Source organism: Python bivittatus, unplaced genomic scaffold (assembly GCF_059951505.1).
Source record: "Python bivittatus isolate LINGU-HERP-01145 unplaced genomic scaffold, Pbiv_v1 ctg000340_np1212, whole genome shotgun sequence".
NCBI lineage: Eukaryota > Metazoa > Chordata > Lepidosauria > Squamata > Pythonidae > Python > Python bivittatus.
Window position 1 is genome coordinate 23,749,010 of NW_028277056.1, and position 20,530 is coordinate 23,769,539.

Below are 20,530 nucleotides of genomic sequence, written 5' to 3' on the forward strand. Positions count from 1 at the left end.
ATCACAATTCCCAACAGTGAACTAAGGCATCAAAGTCCTTTGACCATTGGAAAATCAGACACAAAACCATCATTTACTCTTGGATCTGCAACAGTGACAACAGACCTTCAAGAAACTCCAAAGAACTATAAGAAAAGAAAAGCAATGGACCTGCTCAGTCAAGTACCTTCCCCTCCACCTGTGAAACCAATCTGTACATTTATTTCACCATCTCTAAAAAAAGCATTTCAGCCTCCTCGAAGCTCCTGTACCCAGAGTGAAAAAACATCAGTGAAAAAAACAGAAAGTAAGATTAACAAAACTCCCCTGCTAAAGTTAAGTGGGATTGCTCCTGAAAGCAATTTTGTTGCTGATGAGGAACTTGCAATGATAAATACGCAAGCCCTCTTAAGTAATTTTCCAGAAGAGAAAGGAATTGGATCTATGGGTGAGATTGCACGTGTGTACCCAGCACAACATACTGCAGTTTTTTTACAGACTGATCACTCTGTCCAGTCCACTAGCAGAAAAAAAACGCATCAGGATAATACTAAGGGGGGAATGAATTTCCTACAAAAGAAAAACAAAAACAGTTCATTAGTTGCATAGGGAAAGTTACAGAGGCAAAGAAAACAAAATAATAAATGTCACTGTTAATACACTGTATTTTAATATTTGAATTACCATCTTTTAAAACTCTGAATGTTTGTATAGGTTTGTTTATCTATTACACATTTAAGTTCAAAACAAGCACTTCAAGACATTTCAGTAAGAATAACTGAATGTTGCAAATTCCTGAAATATAAGCCAGAGGTACATTTCTGGGTCAGAAGTTATGAGTTTCACATTTTTATCTCAAATTTCATATTTATTTAATGTTTTCCAAATATTCAATGCAGCTTGTAGCAAAATTAGCTTTTGAACAAATGGTTTAACACAAGAGTAGGTAAAAAGGTTACAGAAAAGGATTTTTCTTGTTTTTCTTTCCATTCATCTTTAAAGAAGCTCTATGAAGGGCTGTTCTAAACAGTGTAATATGTATCAGAGGTGGCTGAAGGGACAAGTGCCCAAAATTATACAAACAGGCCTATGATTGTTTTATCAAATTTGACTTTTAAAATAGTATCAAATGATTTTCCTTCCCCAAAGAAGGAAGCAAAAAGAAAATTATCTCTCATCCTTTAATATTGCAAATGAGGACAATATGACCTGATCTATAACTTACTTTACAAGTATTATTTTCAGGGGTCCTGCTATCTGAACACTGGGGAAATAAATGCATGTAAATAAATTCTTTGTTGTAAGGAATTGAATTTGGCAAAGAAATACATTGATTGATTGATTGATTGATTGATTGATTGATTGATTGCAGTGATTGCAGTGAACTCTACTAGAATCCTAATGAATATGCCCCCGAACACTAAACTATCTTTAAACTAGTAGAAAACTATTACAGTAAGCAGTATCCAAATATAAATACAGTGATCATTATCTGTATACATTTATGTTTCTTTAGAGTAGCCAAAATTCTAAAATAAAACTACATAATCTCCATGATAAAAGAATTAAATGCATTGCAGACTATATATTGAACTCCTGGGCATACTTAATTATATCATCTTAATAGTGGGATAGGTTGATGCTGTGGCCCTTAAGCGTCACAAATTTCAGTGGGCTTAGGACTGCCTAAAACCTATTACTAGGTTAGTCTCCTTAAAATACAATGAACATATTTAAAAAAAAATAAAATTATTTTAATTAAAAAATAATTTTTGAAGAATAGAAATTGGTTCAAGAGGGAAAAAATTCAGTTTATGCTAAAAACAAAACCAACTTTTCACAAGTAAAACACTTTTATTCTATCAAAAGGAATGAAAATACAGTGGTTCAATCTGTCAAACTAAAGAGAAATCCAGTTTAAGACAACTGAAGTGAACATCACTATAACGAAAGAAAACACAAGACATTGGTCTGTTTACATTTCTTGAAACTTCCACCACCTGAACATTGAATTCAGGCAGCACAGTCATCTAGGGTATGGGTACAAAAATATCTGGTGGGCTAATATGTAGAGGCTACTACTGTGGCACGTAAGGATAAGCAAAAGAAGAGGATAGGCTAAATGAGTAGACAGGATGGCATAAACCTCATGTAATCTGAGTACATATTACATTATGTCATGAAGTGGCTGGTTTTAGTTTTGCTTGCTGGTCTAACCCAATCATTATAGTTAGTGAACTATGGAACGTTAACCCAGCTGTAGTTGAACAAACCACGGTCTAGCATAATATGTAAACCCAGTTTTGGCATTGAATATTAACAAAGCTGCTGAAACAATTTCAATATTTGTTTTCAGTCAGTATCTAGTTTTTAACATTCATGCTGGTTTCTGACTCACATCTAAGTACATATTACTTAATAGGAAATTTGAGATACATCTTGCTTGTTTCATAGAGAAAAGACCATACAATTTTTGTGGAGTAAAAATAAAGTGAGGCTGTGCCTTTGTTCTATACAGTTTAATGTTGGCAAATTATTAGCAGATTTATAAAATCATCACAGCCAGGAATTCAAAAATAGGCTGAGCAAATAGGGATCCTAATGAGGCACCTGATCTCTTTGGACAATGAAGTGTACTGAATAGGATTTTTTAAAAGTGAAAATCAAAGAGAAAAGTAAAAGAAGCTAAATACCATGGATGCACATTTTTAAAATGTATATGGAACATAGAATCTATAGGACTTAGGAAACAAGATCTTATCATTTGTACAATACTTAACAATCATTACAATTTATCTGTACTCGTTCTGGGGATATCCACAGATCTAGTTTTGGGGGCAGCAGAAGATTGCCTGATCCTGAAGATCAAAAGCTTGGCCCCCACCCATCCGTAGAATGCCTGGTTCTGGTCCTTTTGAAGGCTCAGACTTCTGACACACTGAACACAGACTTGGACGCTGGTAAAGGGACAAGAGGAAAAGGGTTTTGCCATTGGATTGCATGCTCCAAGACTGGAGTCCTATCTCTGGCCTTAGTGAGAAATCCAACACATTTATGGCTGCTGCTGGAGAGTATCACAGAATTGCTCTTCTTAATGTATGAGGAGTTGGGAAATGCTATATCATATACCGTAGCTGCCATTTTAAGGCTAACAGTTAATATGGTCCTTAGCTCACATACGTAGTCCTAAATAGGAGCCACCCGGTAATTTTTTTTGTGAATATAAAGCCTACTGTGAAAATGGCTGCAGTTAAGAATAAATTAAAAATGTGAAAAAGCAACAGTGAGATTATGGTTTATGCTTAAACCACTTCTATAATTTTCTTAAAAGTCTGCAAGAATTATGGGACATCAGCAAGTTTAAATGGCTTAAGACCTACTTTAGTTCAGTAGAAAAATAGAAAATTGCTAAGAATACAAAACAAAATATACAAATTGATAAAAACTCTGTAAAGTCCCACTAAAACCTCCCACTAAAATTTCTTCAATTTCGTGACCTATTAGTTCTGTTGTTGGCAAAACTTGAATTCAGATGGGAATAGTCTCCAGAATTCCAGTATCTGGCTGGTTCTTCAGAATGAAGCACTGTATGGAAGGTAACATCATGCTCATACTGGTCTTTCATCCATTGTATCTTCTCACGTGGGACACCATGATGATTACGTCTATAAAACAAATGTAAAGTATGTCAAGGAGAGTGAGAATATTAGTTCTCTGTCACTGATCCATACATTACAGGTTTCTATGTGCAAGGTACATGTTTTTAGAAAAAAAACAGTAATCGTACAACCCGATACTCATAGATTCAGAAGCTATTTGTATATTGCTATATTTACAAGATATTTTTAAACACTAAAAAAATACATTATGTTTAAATAGGGATGTATACTCAATTCATTTATTCCTGACCCATGAGGTACTGACATAGTAATCTGTCTTCATCACAGTTTCAAGGCCACAATTTTTACAACATATCCAAGAAAGTTTAATACTAATGATCAGATGACACGTAAGTAAAAGTGAGCAGGGTGAAAATTTAGATACCTCCAACTAGACTAGTAGAAGCCAGATTTCCTACATGCTGTTTCTCAGGACAATCCTCCTAGCTCTTGTCTATCAAGATTCAAATCAATGGTTACAATGGTCTGTTTTTTCTAAACCATGGTTGCAACATGTATACCTGGCTAGTTCCTGAACATGGAACTTCCAACGTGTATCTGGCTCTCGAAATATAACTTCATATCTGTTTTCAAGTGCCTGATTTAAAAAACAAAAACAAATTGTTATCATGCTATAATTGAAAACAATACTATCATGTTTAATCTGTTAAGCAGTGTTTTCCATATTTTTCTCCACCACAAAACCACAGGGAGAAAAAATACCAAAGGTTGGATTTGCATAACATATTTAACTTGGGTACTGAATAAACCCAATACACTGAATAATAAACTGCATATAACACACTAGACCACAAGTTGAAAATAGCATGTTATGTGAATGTAGCTCATAGAGCTGCACCTGACCTGGTTAAGTGGGTTATGCTTACTTCTCAAGCATGTTAACCTATGGCCTATATATTCATGCTGTAACTGTTCACTATCCAAAATTTAACCATTAGAAAAGAGTAAAGGTACGTTCCCCACATTTCATGAGAGCCTAAAAAGAAACATTTCTATTTGGCATGAATCCAGAACATACAGAAAGATTCCCTAATTCCTTTTCTGGGAATGATTAGTTCAAGCTGTACTCCCTATGCCTGTCCTGACGATCTCCCACCCATAACTATCCATGAAATAATCATTCTGAGAGCACTCAGTACAAAACAAAATGAGCATTCTCACAAAAATTGATAGTTTTAAGAGGCATTGCTTCACGCATTACAGCGGTTTCAAGCATAGAAACTAGATTTTGGTGGCTTATAAATCAGGATTTATTTCCAGGCTAGTAAGTCAGGTTTACTAGCTGATCTAATCATATACCTACTGCTATTGGCTTTGACCAGATGGAATGATGATAGGAGTACTGGAGCAAATATACAGTTACCTAAGCACATTGTTCAGGACTGCAGAGCCATGGCGAACTCTGCTGCTAGAAAGCCAGGACAAGGAATACTACAGCCAATCAACTCCCAGTGTTGTTGGGAGCTTAGGCTGTAAATGCAGAGATCACTATGAATGCTATATTGGGTGTATGTGTGAATGTACTTCAGTGAATACGGATATTCTGTGCTTTGTTGAAGTTGAGCCTCAAGTTACATTTAAATGCAGATTTTATTAAGGTTTTGTTTATTTTTCCCATGTCAATGTTACTGTTCATGCAAGAGTTAAGCAGCAGCATTTTTTGGAGCAACATAACAGAGACAGGCACAGAAACCCAGCAAAAAGCAACCTGAATGGCAGACTGACTATCTTAAAAAAAAAAAAAAAAAATCCCCTTTTGCTTTAACTTGCTTAGCAGTAGAGTGGTAATCTATAAAAACTACAAGGAATGATTCTTTCCATGTCTCGCTATGAAGCTTCTTTTAATGTTTTGAAAAATAAAATAATCTGCCCAATTCTTTTGTAGGTTGGTATTTTTGTTTTTGTGGATTATTGTAGAGTAGCACCCCATCTAATCTTACAGCCCTGGGATGAAAAACAAGGGAAATTCCCACTTTTTTCAATGACCAGAATACTTGAAACATTTCATCAAAATTATGTTCTGCCAGTCAAAGTGGGACTGTTTTGTTGTAAGCTTAAGCAAAATACATTTCATAGTCCACACACATCTCCTAAGATAACCACGCTCAGAGTTATTTATATAAGCATGACTATAGTATTCATACTTATCCTAATGTTTCAGTAAATTTCAGAATGATTTTTCATGATTTTGCTAATTACTCACCATTAACTATATAGGACTTTTCATCATCAATACATTATATCTAAGAGAGCAGACAAAAAAAATCCAACACTGCTACTCAGTTATATCAAGGACTTAAAATGTTGCTTCTCAAGAAAAGAAGCAAAGCTTGTTAGACATGCAGTAATCGCTAAATTGCTCTCAAAACAGAATACTGTGAGCTATGAATATTGAAACAGTTACCTGTTGATACTGTAGGTGCTGTCAAAACTATATTAAGAAAAATGAGTGGAAACTGGAATTAGCAGATGGATTGACTTTTTTTGAGAATCACATTCATAAGTGATTTTTATAACTCATAAGGGCAGAGATAATATTTCATTAGTGTGCTAGGCAGCATCTAATTTTTAACAGTCACCAAGGGTCACCAATATAATTGATTGGAAAGAGATTTAAAACAGACAAAAGAAAGTACTTCTTCACCCAGAATAATTAAGAATTCATCACCACAAAACGCAGTGATGGCTACTTATTTGGATGGCTTTAAAAGGGAAATTGATAAATCCATGGAGGACAGGTCTGAGGGCACACTTCCAAATACAACTGCAAAGAAACACTGGCAGGCATCTGGCTGGCCACTGAGAAATGCGAGACTAAGAGGGGCCTAGGCTATGCTTATGTTCTTAAGCATCTTCAACCATTAACTGGTATAAGCACTTCACTCAAGTTTTCTGAGTGCCAGATTAGCAGCAATGGTAATGCAACCAGAAGGAGAGTGTAACATTTTCCCCTTACAACTTGCTTTAAATTGAAAGATGGCCATTGAAAAGACATACTTTTACCTTCATAAGATCCTTGGCATCTCCCTTAAAAGCGTTTAGAGTGCCAGAAAGACCTGTATTTTAGAAGAACAGCTGCCAATCAGAAAGTATCTGATAAGCTAATGATCTGGCTCAATATAAGGCAATTTCACATTTTAATTTAAAAAATGATTGTGCTGATTGCAAGGCTGATACTGGCCTAGGTATAAATATTCCAAAGGCTGGAACTATGCTTTCATAATCTCCATGCAGCTACATTCTTTTAAGACTGTACATGATTTCCGAGAATGTTCTCAAAAAAAAAAAAGAACTAATTGTAACCTAAAGAAAGATGCTTGATTTATACTGGATGGCATAAAAACCTATTGTCCTCCAGATGCCCATAAATCCCAGCCAATGTATTATAGCTGCAATACTGCCAAGTTGAAGAATGCAGTTCGAGAACTTGGACAAGAACTTGGACACAGTAGAATTCAAGCAGAAGAAAAATGGTTTTTGAAAACATTACGCACATTACAGATTCTTGCAAATTTTCTCCCTAACTTTTCCCTCACTAATTATAAGGTTATCAGCTTACTTTTGAGCCCACAATTATTAAGAATTACAAATAGGTTACAATATTCCCTACCATTATCACATATGGCTTCATTTCCCAAGCGTGGATGTTGGTATTATCAATAATAACTGGAGATTTCCCATTCTTCATTGCTTTACGTGCTGTAACATAATAATGTACATGTTTTTAGTAGGTAAAACTAATTATCGCCTATCTAGACAATTATATTAAATCCCTCAGGTAACTTTCAAAGCAGACTAAGGAACTTGAGATTTCCAGGGCTCATAGCACAATTGCAAATCACCAGGCTAGGAGAACCTGTTTGGGGAATTTACTGCAACAGAAGTATTGGTGATTTACCATTGCAAATAAGTATCAGATATAATTAGCAAAGGACTTTCAAGAGGAGGGTTTTATTCATTTCATTTTTTTTCTGCATTATATTTTCAGATTGTTATTTCCCATATAATGCCATTTATGGAGAAAAAATACTGCAAAATTAGAACAGAAAAGGAAGAACACATTAAGATTAGATATAATAATTAGTGTTCCATTACAATTGAGCTTTCTCGAATGGAAGGACAGCCAACTACTGTCATCTCACTAGTTACTCTACTGAGGAGCTGCAAGGACAGGAAGTGTATTTACAACTCGAAGATTCCCAACCCCTTAGCGGTACCCTATGATACTTGCCAAAAGTGGAAGACCAGCCTAATGAGACAGCTCCCAGACACTTAGCAGTAGGCCTGGCTTCCAACACATGGCAAAATGGGTCACCAAGACTGGATATATTGTAAGAAGTGCTTCTACTGAGCAGTGATGAAGTTTCTAAATTATTGAGGCCTCTTCAAGGAAATTTATTTATTATTTATTAATCGTATTAATATGGCCGCCCATCTCACACAAAGTGACTCTGGGCAGCGTACAACAATTGAATAAAACAGCAAACCGATACAAACAATCATTATAAAAGGATAAAAAGTCATTATTAAAATAAGATTATAAAAAAAATTAAAATATACAAACCCCATGGAGAGAGCAAGAGTATTGATCACAGTGGAGCCATCTAAGAATGTCTCCAGTTCCCAAAGACCTCCAGGCCTGATGGCATAACCAGATCTTGAAGGACTTCCTAAATAGTAGCAGGGAAGGAGCGAGCCTAACTTCAGGGGGGAGAATGTTCCACAAGGAGGGTGCCACTTGCAAATGCAAGTCCCTGGCCGATGGAACCCATAACATACCTTCCCTGACAGATCTAATGAGACGGGCTAATGTAATCAGAAAAGAATGAAACGATAATATATACAGGCAAAGTACAAATGGATTGAACTAAAAAAATTACAATCAAAACAGGTCATTAGACTCAGGTAAGCCTTCAAACCCTAAATATAACAATTATTTTTCACATCAGTTCTAGGCTCAGGTTTCCAGATGGCCATTTCTGTCCTACAGTTTATCGAAATGATAGGGAAAGAGGATTTCCAAATTATTTTTTACCTATTTCTGTCCAACATTTCCCAATATCCTCAAATATTTCAATATCTGAAATATTGAATGGATTGTTATTTGAATTGGCAGACCAAATCAATCTCCCAGAGCCATGCCAGAAAATGTTAAGTTCTTCCAAGAAATGATACAGAGAAGAAAACCCATGGGAGGATTCAGCATTTGAAAAGTAATATGCAAATAAACTGTTGTTGGTTTAATAGCAATGGGCAGCTTATTTCCAGAATAACATTTCCCTTCAAGGCATATATTTATTTTCTAGATTCCTAATAACAGCAGCAAAGAACAGACATGATATTGATGTTACAAAACATCATAATGCAATGTAGTTTTTAGCTTCCATATATCAGAAAGTCTTTAAACAGTAATATATCAATTTTCACTTCAGGATTAGAATTATTCTGTTCTTAATTCTATTAAATGAACCTTGTTCTAATCAACTTTTGAAAATTACTTTGATAGAGTAGATAAAGAAGAATGTTAAGAAGAGCCATACATGCCTCTTTCCTGGTTCCACTTATGTGCCTCTCCCAAACAATCAGGATTAAACTCATAGGTGCCATCCTTTGTGATGAAGTACTCGTCAGTGCTAAAAATGGCTGCATTAGGAAATTCACGTTTCAGTTGCCTGACCAAAAAAAAAAAAAAGAACTAAGCGCAGATTAGTTATCATCAATGAACCTAACAATGAGGGAACCTAACAATGTGATGCCACAAGAGAAAAACTTCCACCACTTTGAAAATGCCATTTTGTGCAACTATCAAATGCAATACTTTGATTTTTGCAAGTGCTTGAGCCAACCATATGCATTTTTATAATTAACCTCAGCTATATTACAATAGGGCAGAGGTATACAATCTGAGGCTCTTTTCCCCAAAGTCTTCAGCGTTGCCATCAGAGTTTGTCCAATTTGCTACATGATGATAATATTTAAGGGGAGAAATCATTCTGGTGGTTGAAAATAACCATGTTAACAATATTTATTTCATATAATTCCCCTTAAATCAGATGTTGTTTTGGCCCCGACCTCACCTACTTTTGGGACTGTAACTCCTGGCAATCTGCACTCGGTAGTGAAGTGCATGCTTTATATGTAGAAGATCCAAGGTTCAACTCATGGCATCTTCACAAAGGCTGAAGTTCTAGCCTAAAAGCAGAAAGACCTGCTTTTAGTCCTTGTCAACAGACTAGCTAGAAGGACCACATCTCCCCACTAGAGTTAGCCCAATCACTTTGATAGTGTTAGGAGAAGCAGCTGCTGGTCCCCCATTTCTGGGAGGGGGGGGCAAAGCCCAGAAACACTATTTTTCGTTGATGGGGCCAGCCGCTGGAATGGCCTCCTATTGGAGGTTTGTTTGCTTACAACATTATCTGCCTTCTGGAAAAAGTTGAAGACAGAGTTTTCCAGCCCTGATGCCATGAACTGTTTGGGTGTTTTAAAAGTCTTATGTTCCTATATTGTTATCATGTATGCTTATCTTTTTGAGGCACTCAGAGTCCTTGTAATTGCAGCAGGATATATATTTGATACATAAATAAACTTCTGAGCCACAGGGTGCTTGTTCTGTGCACAATGAGAGTAAAAATGCACTCTCTCCTTAACTTGGATGATTGAGTATGATCTAAAATACACAGTGCTTTTCATTTATTCCTTACCACGGATTTCTGGTCATAAAAATGTCAGCAGACTATCTCTGAGCAGCAACAGCTCAAAATTAAACAAAAGAAGTAACTTCTTTCACATATACAGCAACATAAAGTACATAAACTCAGTATATTGGGTAGCAGCCACATAAGGGTACAGTATAATATGGCCATGATTCCTGGCATATCCAGAAACAGTGAAAAGCAAAATACATTTGCAAACTAAACTGACTGATAGAACAAAAGTAGATGTTTCCCCCATTTCAGGACAGACACGCATTCAAAACAACTGTACTGAGTATGTAATTCCTTTTTGGAAGTGAAAAAAGGTGTGCAAGGCAATTTTCACATGTCTACTCAGAAGCAGAGTTGAAATCAAACACTTTTGGAAAGTGCCAAGTTGGAAGGTTGAAGCCTCACAATTCCTAAGTCATAATACTAGAACAAATAAGACAATCAGCATGCATAAGCTACTTGGGGAAATGAAAATAATGGGCCCACATAGGCAATACAGTGGAACCTCGGGCTACGAACGCCTCTGTTAACGAACTTTTCGGGTTACGACCAGCTCCGACCGCAAAAATTTACCTCGGTTTGCAAACTCTGCCTCGGGGTACCAGCAGGATACGCGGCCATTTTCCCTCCCGTGACACAGTCCGCGGCCATTTTTCCACCCCTGACACATGGTCGTAGGGAGGGGGACTCTCCCTCCAAGCAATAGCCGCCTCCCTGTCCTCCACGCCAGAACGGATTAACGGTAATTACATTGAACCTTATGGGGAAATTTCCTTCGGGTTGCGACCAATTCGGGGTGCGACCAGAGTCACGGAACAAATTAAATTCGTAACCCGAGGTTCCACTGTACTAGGAATACCAACATCCAGTGGTTGAGTTCACATGTTATGCCAAGTCAAAGTGCTGTCTGTTCTGGTCATATATTTGTGAGCCCAGACAACTGTGGTTTAGTTAAACCATTCTTAAACAAGTCTGCCTTGTCTGAATACCAAGCTTTCAGAAATTCCCTTACATTTTTGGATTTAGCTTGGTCTAAGATGCTGACAGTTTCCCAATTGAAACTATGGTTAAGTCTGTCCATGTGTTGTGAGATTAAGGAGTTTTCATTGTTTCTTCTGATTGCTAGTTAAGAGTTCATGGATGTGCTGACAAGTCAGCCATCAACAGGCACACAGAGATAAACAACGTCTACACACTATTCAAAAGAGACAATAAAAAGGAAAACAAAAGACCAGAACATCTCCTCACCAGCAATCATCACCCAGATAACCAAAGATTAACACCAAGATTATCACCAGACATACAATCAACAGTAAACAATACCCTAATCAAGGAACTACCAGGGGGAAAAAATAAAACAAAACCCCCACCCCCACCAACACTGGCAGGGCATGCCACAGTATATAAACAGAGAGCAAACCCTATTCCATTCTAGCACTGAAGATGTTACCTAGCTGGGGAGCGAAACTTTTGCAAGAAAACAACCAAGCTCAGAGAACCCCAAGGACTCCACAGTTCAACCCTGAGCTACACATATTCTCTTCTATTGGTAGCTGACCTTGGATCATCTCAAAAAAGCTAGGTTAGTCCATGAATAGGAGAAAACTAGGAAATCCCAGGGCAGTAGATCAAACCGGAAAGATTAAAATAAAAAACAAAAGACCATGGGAACCTATTCTCATATTATTGCCAAGAAACTACATGGGTATGTCCATGTACTCATTCCAGCCAAGCTTTATTTGTAGGAGATTTTTTTTTTATACTTTCCATCTTTAAATGGAAATAGTTAGGGACAAATCTCTCCTGACTGGCAAGTTTAACTCAAGGTTAGGGCTGACTTAATTCTGACTATTTCAGTTGAATTCAAGTTGTCAGAAAACGACAGACACGGGTTCGGTTGTCCAGTAGACAGAAGTTTTTATTGGGCACGTTTGCAAAGGTGGGTCCCTCCCGCAGCAATGGAGGAACCCCGAAACAAGGTCTGACAGGTTTTTATACCCCCTATCTGTCCTCCCCCTCCTACGAGGGCTTGGCTCACAATCTCACCTTTTTTACCGCCCCGGAGCGCCGCTAATTAACCGCAAAACTGCAGACATTCCACTCAATCAGCGCAATACACATTCCAATCCCCACTTGACCCGACAGCCGCCCCCTGCCGTTTCCACTCTGGTGCGAACGTGCCTCTTGCCTGCAGTCTTTCCTCCCTCCTGCCGTCCCTCTCCACTCTGGTGCGAGTGTGCCTTCTGCCCATCCTCCCTACTGCCGCCCCCCCAAGGCTGCCCCATGGTGCACAGCGCTCTCCCCTAGCAAACATGGTTCGTTTGAGGCCCTCACTTCTCCCTGCCTTCTCACAAAGTCCAGGCTTAATCTTGATTTGTCCCACTAAATTCAGCTAACTTTAGATAAAACTCCACCATGTCTTGGTCAACAAGACAAGAACACATCAGGGTATTATTTATTTCCTTTCTTAGTTAAGCAGCAGTAGAGGTAGTCCCTGGGTTAAGAATGCCTGGTTTAAGGACAATCCATAGTTAAGAACAGAGCCTACTGTAGCAAATTTCAAGTTAAATACACAATGGTTCGAATTAAATACACAATACTACTTATACAGTAGTACACAATAATACTGTTCCGGCTTACATACAAATTCGACTTAAGGACAGACCTTGGGAACAGAATTCTTCCTTAAACTGGGGACTACCTGTATATAATGGAAGAAATAAATATTCCATTTTCACTATGTACTTGTACAATCCAATTACTTCTTCTCCAAACCACAGCAGGCAAAAACAGGCATAATTTCTAACAGAGACAGACAGCTGGGAAGTGTTCCTTCCAATACTGCTGATAAGGCAGAAGTCTGGGTAAAAGTTACACACACTGGGGCAGCCAATACACAGCAGCGGAAGTCTGCCAAATAAGCACCAGAATTTGAAGAGCGGGTGGCATACAAATTATGGCTAGAAAGATGGTGTTCCCATTGACCAGCTGAGCTACGGCTGCTTCTATACATGTACTGGCTTCTGATCCCATCAGGTTTAGGCTTTCTGATGGGTTTATCAGCGTGGACTTAAGAAGGACTGAGAATAAAAGGGACAAGGACACTCTTGTGTGTTTGTACAAGGGAAGGATCTCCGAGCGCAAAGTACCCTTGTAGTATACTCTCCCAATTATTCTCTGGTTTCCCTGATTGGCTTCGGAGTTCTCTCTTGACCAGCAGCGATGCCACTCCCCACCCGGAGCATTCCTGTTCCTTTAAGACAATAAACTCCACCAGATTAAGCTGGGGGAAAAAACAAAACGAAAACGAAACCGTAGCAACAGCTCCTTCCTTGTCGCAACCCCCCAACTCACCAACCGCCCGCCCCGTTGTCAACACAGGCCAGGAAGGCTTCTGCTGAGACGGTACTTCCTGCAAAGTCTTGAACGCCAGACGGCTCCGGGAGACCTCCAAAGTGCCCTCCGTGCCCGGCGTCCCTTCGCTGACCCGCGCGGGGTTACCCCGCGGACCTGAACCGGCACGACCTATCAGAGGATGCGGGAATGGCTGCAGCTGGGGGTTGTTTACCTGGCTAGAGTACTTTTCCCGGACCCGGGCAGGCCGCGGAGCAAGAAGAGGCTTTTGCTGAAGCGGCGAGCGGGGCGCCTGCCTTGGGCACGGCGGGGCTGCTGGAGGCTCAGGCCCCCGAAGGCGCGGGCCAGACTATCTTCCATAACGGCGCAGCAGCCCGCTCATCCCCGGTGGCGGAGCCTGTGTGAGTCACCTGGTGTTTACACTGCCGCCCTCCGCGTGACTGAAATGGGCAGCGCCAGCTCACTCCGCCCCCCCCCCCCGCTCCGCCAGCAGGGCCTCCGGTCCTGCCCATCCAAGGGCCGCGCAAGAGGAGCCGGGCTGAAGGCGAAAGCGGCGCGTTGGACGGCCCCTCCGAGCACGGCTCTTCGGGGGAAGAGCGGAGCGGGGCATCTCTGCCGGAGAACCAGAGTCACTCCCGCTACTAACGTGTGAAGCCCGCGCTACGGAGAGAGCTGCCTAGGCTGACCTCAGTTGGTCAGGAACGGCCCAAACCGACAGACTTATGTGGAAGTCAGTTCGGTCACGATCCGTGGGGTCACGCGGTTGAGTGGGTTTGGAGTTTCCCCAGCTAATTATGCAGTGACCAGGCAGCAGTTGGCTTACAGCAGGTTGGGCGAGGCGGGAGGATAGGATTGCAGCCTCCGATAATCGGACGTTAGAGCGGCCAGCTCTGGCTGTAGAAATCCGACAAGAGTTACGTGGCAAAAAGAGTTTTCTGTGCGTTTGCTGCGTTAAGCCAGACGTGGTAGATCCAGTGAGGCGAAAGCTCTTCTTCATGGGGAGCGAAGGCCCGCTCCGGAGCGTGGCAGTGGCAATAAGGTGAACTGTTAAGCAGCCGCCGAAGAATGCAGCCACACTGACAAGTGCTGTCCCATATCCCTAAGAATCGTGTACATGTCGCCATCCAACAAATGCTGGTGTCATTAATTGACTTAGCTTAGCAATGCTAATTTGAATCTGTTATTGGCAATTATTATTACGAAAAGTCACCCTGCTTGTTTCCGTTTACTGTACATTTCAGCTTGAACAACTAATCTGTAGTTTGTATCATTTAATCCTAAAGTTTATTTTTTCCCATGCCAATCAATTAGAATCTTTATCTCCAAAAATTTTACACATACGGTGTTTTTAAATAAGGCACACCACTGGTTATTTTGCAATTGATGAGCACAGTCTCTATCAAATGTTTGGAACTGGGTAATTTCGAGTGAGTGAATAGGAAACAAACGGAAATGGCTTCATGTGACCCTAACGACTAGTGAACTTGCTAGCATTTAAGACATTTTGTTATTTTTGCTGTAATAGACAAAATGCTGTAGTAAAACAATGCTCATTTAGCCAGAATTGGTAATTTCTTCTAATTATTTTGGGGATGAAAAATTATTTAAAATATTGCTATCCCACCTCAAAATGATAATCTTAAAAGTTTTTATATAGTAGTTATATCCTCTCACATTGGCTTTTTTCTTGATAGTGTAGTATTTTAGACATGGGGGTTTATTTGTTTCTCATATATTCAGACAACTAGTTGATTGTGGACAATTAAAAAAACAATTACAATGTAAGAATAGTGGGATATAAATTATTTTTAAACAGATACATCAACAAACTTCTGTATTTATTTATAGAATAATTGTTTAGTTTGCCAATCTGTCTTTTATTTTTCTATACTATATATTGGTTCGTTCTATCTTTCTTTTTGTCCAGTTGTTAACAACTACCATTACTACTACCTCTTCCCCTTCTCCTCCTCCTCCCTGGCTCCCTCTCTCTGTTCCTTTAGAGTTCTATTTCCTTTTCTCATAATGAAGTGGCTGGTTATCTCTTTACGGACTTGCATTGTACCAGAATAAACTATGTAGCCTGAAAGTAAACTACAACTAAATACACATTGAGTCAAGTTGCAATTCTGTTTGGATGTGTATACAAGTCTCACTTTTTATTGTAGGAGTTGGAATTTACCACTTTTCATACTCACAACCTATACTAAATGAATGGAAATATAGTTTTGAAACGACAGAAATAAAGAGTTCCACTCTGTTCTACCTTCAGCATGGTGTCCAGTTCTGGATACCACACTTTAAGGATTCAGACAAACCAAAAGAGATGGAAAGGTGGGCAGTAAGGATAATCAGAGGATTAGAAACTAAGTTTTATGAGGATATGACTGTACAGCTTTGCGAAATGCTTATTAGTGGGCATTGGATAGCACTCTCCTAGTATCTAAGGGGTGTCACACAGAAGAGTATCATAACTGCTTTTCTTGTTGCAGGGTGCAGGACATAGAATAATGGTCTTAATATACAGGCAAGCAGATTCCAATTGAATGTTAGCAGAAATTTTCTAGTGGTATGAGAAGTTCCATGGCAATTCCTGAGGAGGAGGTGGGCTCCCTTTCACTAGATATGTTCAGGAAGAGGCTGGATAGACATTAGTCTGGGTATCTTTCATCTGGAGGATGGAGTTGAGGGCCTACGTGTCCCTTTCCAAATCTATATTGTATCCCTTAATTTTTTGTGTCATACATACAGGACTTAAACAGCTGAAGCCACAATTATTTCACTTTGTCCCTTAAACTAACAATGACAATCACTCTTCAAAGTTTTATTTCAAAATGAAATTCAAAAGCAGCAGATGACTATGATATGGATTCAAAAACTTTGGTGTTTTGTATTTTTGCTTATTCTTGTGGTTTACTTTTTTCTACAGATGGTTGTTAATTTGAGTCCACCCATAGGAAAGCCGAAAAGCAAGCACATTCTGTAATATAATAAAAAAATCTAGTGAAAGATCAAACCTAAGTGTTAGTCTTACAACTATCTCATCTACCCAAAGTATAATCCACATATTAACAATGAAAATTAGCTAAAATTGATATTTCTGTTTTACTGGGACTTTTGTATAATTTTATGTTTCAGTTGGAAAGAAAAATGTTAGCTATTTTTAACCTACCAATTAATGCATTTCTCCACATTATTATAATGGTAAATGTGCTAAATTTTGTTAAATGATCTTTCACTCTAGGCAATTACCTTTCTCGTACCTGTTTTGCACAGAACAGCTTAACCCATAGCCAAATATTATGCTCTGATCATAAATAACTGTAAGTATTTATATAGTGTTAATGAGACATTTTAAAGTTATGCAAGAACTTGCCATTTAAAATTCAACACAAAGAAAATAGGGGACAGGGAGAAACAAAAAATGTGGTTGTTTCAGTGTCACTAGCTGAGGTTTATATACAGTATGGCATGAGAATTTAGGGCCTATCCCAAGGGTTTAAAGAAAAGGTTGGCTCTGAAATAGAAAATAAAAGAGGGATCATAGTGGCAGTTCCAAGAAGCAGTTTTGAACATATAGGATAACAAAAACATAGTCTGAGAGAACAAGCACCTGTCAATGGAGGATAGTGGAAGTAGAGGAACAGAGTTTGTGGACAGGGATGCATCCAGATACAAGTGAAGAGATGAGGGAGATGGCCATGGAAGAGTTTGAAGGTAAGGAAAGACATCTGTGTGAGATCTTGAAGGACACTAGAAACTATTGTAGTTGCCTAAGGAGGGCATACTGGGATCAGAGAACCAAGAAAGGTAACCAATTTTGTCAGCAAAACTTTGGATAAATATGAGAGCTCAAAACAAGGAAACAGTAGAAGAAAGAAATTTGAAGTAGATGACACAAACAATACCTTTTGTTTAGGAGAGAGATAAGAAGGACTGCATTTTTGTTATGCTGTAAAGGCAAAGGTACACAATTTCAGGCCCTAGATTGCATATGGTCCCTGAAGGCTTTGGGGTACAGCTGCCCAAACCTCTAGTAGTTACTGCAAAATTGCATTTTTAAATGGGATGGAAGAAATTATTAAATACATGGGGAATAATCATTAATCACATAGTAATTAATTTAAATTACAATAACATGTAAATTAAATTAATCCAATTTAGATCTCATCCCAGATTCATCTATTCTTTTTCACACTACCTACTTTTTGAGTACAGCCTCTGTTGTGCCACTGATAAGACAAAGGTGCCCTTGGCCTGGAAAAGGTTGCACACTGCTGTTGTAAAGGGAGTTGTGACACAATTTGGTTGCAGAGAGCCTACAGAGAACAAATGGGATGGAGGAGTCAAAGATTAGGGCAATACTATATTCCCCTATAGTGGTAAGATGTTGAAGAATTCTCACCCTCAGCTATGGGTTATCAACTGAATAGTAAACATCTTCAGTTGTTATGGCTTTTTAAAAATATATGGCAGTCTACTACTGCCACAATCTTCCATATTAAATAATCTACTCATGGTTAAAGCCACTTTTTATTCTTGCTAATATTCTAAAACAAATCATTCCATTCCATTCCTTTTCTTTTTCCTTTATCCCCTGTCATTTCTTCTACAATGCAAAGTTTACCTCATCAACTGAGGATGAAGCAAAACCAGAAGCAACCATGTTGACTCAATGGGGTCCAGTCTGTGGATTTCATATTCAGAACTGGTCAAAGCTCAGAGCTAACCAAATCAAAACATAGGAAGAAATTCCATATTTATGTTACCTTTCTGCAAAAAAAGTTGATTGTTTTTTAAATAACATTTCAGAAAGGCCAGCATTGTTGCTTGGATTATGTATCTTGAAACAATTTGTCAGAGCAATGATGGTTCTTCCAAAGGCATTTCTGGGTTTATTTCTGAAGGTTTTCTTTCTTGAGCATCCTTATTTGAACCCTGTAGAGCAGCTGCACCAGCTACAGATAAACAGACAATATGAACAGCATAAGCAAGGGATTTTACACAGCCTTTCCTTTCTGTGCTGGTCAGGATCTTTCACCAGAAGGAGCATTACTTGTTCCTAGTTCCCAAGCTTCCAGCATCAGCCTATGGTTGCATGCTTACCTGGCTATGTGCACATTGGTGCAGTATCTCCCCTGTTGTAATAACCAATTACAATGATGTATTCTGGCAAATATTTTGTTGCTGGTCATAAATCAGGTAGAGGCACAAAATTGTACTCACCGAGCAAGGAATTTTCTTTCAGTGGGTTATTCTCCTGTTTCTTCTGAAATAAAATATAAAGGAAAATGTTATGTGTCTCTTGTATTTCTTCTGTCCATAGGAAAACATAACCAATCTTCAACAAAGTAGGACCTGACAGAAGGAACAAGCAATGCATGTTCCAGCATCACATCAATTTTGTCTAATAACTGCTGTGTATCTATCATTGCATAAATTACTAGGTATAATTTACAGAGGACTAACATCCATCAATTATTTTGTATAATGTACAGGGGAGTAATGTCCATACCTCCACAGATGTCTTCCACTGTAGGTAGATCTCCTTTGATGTTGCCCAGTCAAGAGGAACTACGTAATCATCTGGCAATAAAGTATCTACAAAACAAGATAACACAAAGTGTTTTCAATCTACACATAAGTTTTAAAGTTTACATTAAATAGCTGTGACAGTCATTTGATTGCAGGTGGCACAAGTCTGAAAGTGTGTTATTTAATTATGATGCTAGAATTAATGACACAAATTTAATGTGCAAGATAACAGAGCTACTCAAGCTTGATTCACACTTGCACATATCACTTTATTATTTTTAGATTTTTTTTAATCCCACCTTTATTATTTTTATAAATAACTCAAGGCGGCAAACATACCTAATACTCCTTCCTCCTCCTATTTTCCCCACAATAACAACCCTGTGATGTGGGCTGGGCTGAGAGAGACTGACTGGCCCAGAGTCACCCAGCTTACTTAAGACTTGCTAACTTATAATTGTGTCTGGTACTGAATGAACTAAAAACTAAAACAAGTTTTAAAAATTAAAAATGATTTGAGAGATTATATAGGGAGCGATGAAAATAAAATATGCAGAGTAACTTCATTTATTGTTTATTGAAGTTGAAGTCATTAATTTATATGCCAGGCCTGTTGGAGCAACTGCATAAATGAAGATACACTACACAGGATAGAAAAACTTTGTTACAATATAGTTGCAGCAGTCAAAAATGAAATGATATAATGTATACAATAGGACAGGAGAAAATCCTCCATTCTTTATGAACATCTGGGATGGCTTTATCCTGATACGTATCCATCAACAGCAGCTCTCCAAACAGAAGAGGTCTTTCTATATAGCCAATGACTAAGATTCACTCAAAGTAGACTGAATCCAGCTTCTGAACTATGGCCTGTTTGTTCTTTACCACATCATTACCACATATTAAATTCACTGCAACAGATATGGCCATGATGTAAGGAGAAGATGTAATTAAAGAAAAAATTGGAAAATAAATTATGAACAATTAGGAACCATAATATCTAAATGGACCTTACAAAATAATAGGGGAAAGACAATCGGGATGAGTAAGCTAGATCTAAATTTAACAAGCAGTTCTTGGTAGATTTAGGCAAAGAGAGGGTAAAAAAAAAAGATGCATTCTTCATGGGGCTCCCCAAACATGGGCTGGAAATTGTAGCTCATCCAGAATGCATAAGTGAAGATGAGTGGCCCCGCTCTAAGGGGCCGCATGACCCCCATATTGCAACTGGTTACTACTTTTTCCTAAACCTAAAGGAAGACCTTCTGTTTAGTG

General features: G+C 38.5%; 3 protein-coding genes across 9 annotated transcripts in view; 1 reads left to right on the forward strand and 2 right to left on the reverse strand.

Annotated features, from left to right (window-relative positions):
- The window catches only part of BRCA2 (BRCA2 DNA repair associated), a 48,923-nt gene extending 47,884 nt beyond the window's left edge, over positions 1-1,039 (forward strand). The window contains exon 27 of the mRNA XM_088140713.1: positions 1-1,039. Coding sequence (XP_087996839.1) covers positions 1-588 — 588 coding nt within the window. The 3' untranslated portion in view covers positions 589-1,039.
- Positions 627-18,619, reverse strand: N4BP2L1 (NEDD4 binding protein 2 like 1). 2 transcript variants are annotated; one of them, XM_088140720.1, is made up of 5 exons: positions 18,487-18,619; positions 9,204-9,331; positions 7,270-7,358; positions 4,160-4,236; positions 627-3,644 (listed from the first exon to the last, which is right to left on the reverse strand). In XM_088140720.1, the coding sequence occupies exons 1-5, from the start codon at positions 18,522-18,524 to the stop codon at positions 3,464-3,466; spliced, it is 513 nt and encodes a 170-aa protein (XP_087996846.1). In that variant the 5' UTR covers positions 18,525-18,619; the 3' UTR covers positions 627-3,463. The 2 variants fall into 2 exon arrangements, with proteins under 2 accessions (XP_087996846.1, XP_007423571.1); XM_007423509.4 differs by lacking the exon at positions 18,487-18,619 and adding an exon at positions 13,932-14,140.
- The window catches only part of LOC103048058 (uncharacterized), a 21,518-nt gene continuing 19,524 nt past the window's right edge, over positions 18,537-20,530 (reverse strand). For all 6 annotated transcript variants that reach the window (XM_088140716.1, XM_088140714.1, XM_015887276.3 and 3 more), the window contains 3 exons: positions 19,233-19,318; positions 18,944-18,986; positions 18,537-18,675 (listed from right to left, as the gene is read on the reverse strand). In XM_088140716.1, the coding sequence (XP_087996842.1) occupies positions 18,575-18,675; positions 18,944-18,986; positions 19,233-19,318 (230 nt within the window). In that variant the 3' untranslated portion in view covers positions 18,537-18,574. The remainder of the gene's footprint in view (positions 18,676-18,943; positions 18,987-19,232; positions 19,319-20,530) is intronic.